The sequence below is a fragment of the Eimeria tenella genome, genomic scaffold, assembly GCF_000499545.2.
Source record: "Eimeria tenella Houghton genomic scaffold, Eth_scaff3665, whole genome shotgun sequence".
In the NCBI taxonomy this organism is placed as follows: domain Eukaryota; phylum Apicomplexa; class Conoidasida; order Eucoccidiorida; family Eimeriidae; genus Eimeria; species Eimeria tenella.
Genome location: NW_013544599.1, coordinates 1 through 654, shown reverse-complemented (window position 1 = coordinate 654; position 654 = coordinate 1). Strand labels below are relative to the sequence as shown.

The following is a 654-nucleotide window of genomic DNA, read 5'->3' as shown; positions in this document are numbered from 1 at the left end:
GCATGCAAGGGGGGCCCCCAGGGCCGTTGGGGGGCCCCTGCTGGCCTTGTGCCTTCTAGCTGTTTTTGTTCTCAGCTGCTGCTGCAGCTGCTGCAGCAGCAGCAGCTGCAGGCCCTCGGGGGGGGTCCCCCTTCGCTGCTGCTCCTCCTTTGGGCCCCTGGGATCTTGGGGGCCCCACACAGGCAAGGGGGGGCCCCCCAGTGCTGCTTTTGCTGCTCCCAGGGGGGCCCCTCTGTGGCGGGCTGGGGGCCCTGGGGTCTCCCGCTGCTGCTGCAGCGCTGCTGCCGCGCAGCAGCAAGAACAGCAGCAGCAACTGCAGCAGAAACAGCAGCAGCCCCTGCAGCGGCGAGTCCAGCAGCAACAGGAGCAGCAACAGCAGCAGCAACTGCAGCAGCAGCAGCAGCAGCGGCAAGGGTTTGCAACAGCTAGCTTCGGGCCCCTCGGGCTGCTGCCATCAGTGCAGCAGGCGCTGCAGCAGTGGGGCATTCTGCGAGGCAGCAGCATGCAAGCTGCTGCGCTGCCGCTGCTGCTGCAGGGCCAAAGTCTCTGCATAGCAGCAGAAACAGGCAGCGGCAAGACTTTGGCCTACGTGGTGGCCCTGGTGCAGCGGCTGCTCGTGCTGCAGCAGCAGCAGCAGCAGCAGACGGTGGCGGA

The 654-nt window shown here is 67.4% G+C and overlaps 1 protein-coding gene across 1 annotated transcript; it reads left to right on the top strand.

Moving 5' to 3' along the window:
* Window positions 1-222: 222 nt before the first annotated feature.
* Window positions 223-646, top strand: ETH_00036530 (uncharacterized protein; the record flags this gene model as incomplete). The annotated part of the gene is made up of 1 exon (XM_013379624.1): window positions 223-646. A coding segment is annotated over one exon (424 nt), but the record flags the coding sequence as incomplete, so codon positions are not given.
* Window positions 647-654: the final 8 nt, after the last annotated feature.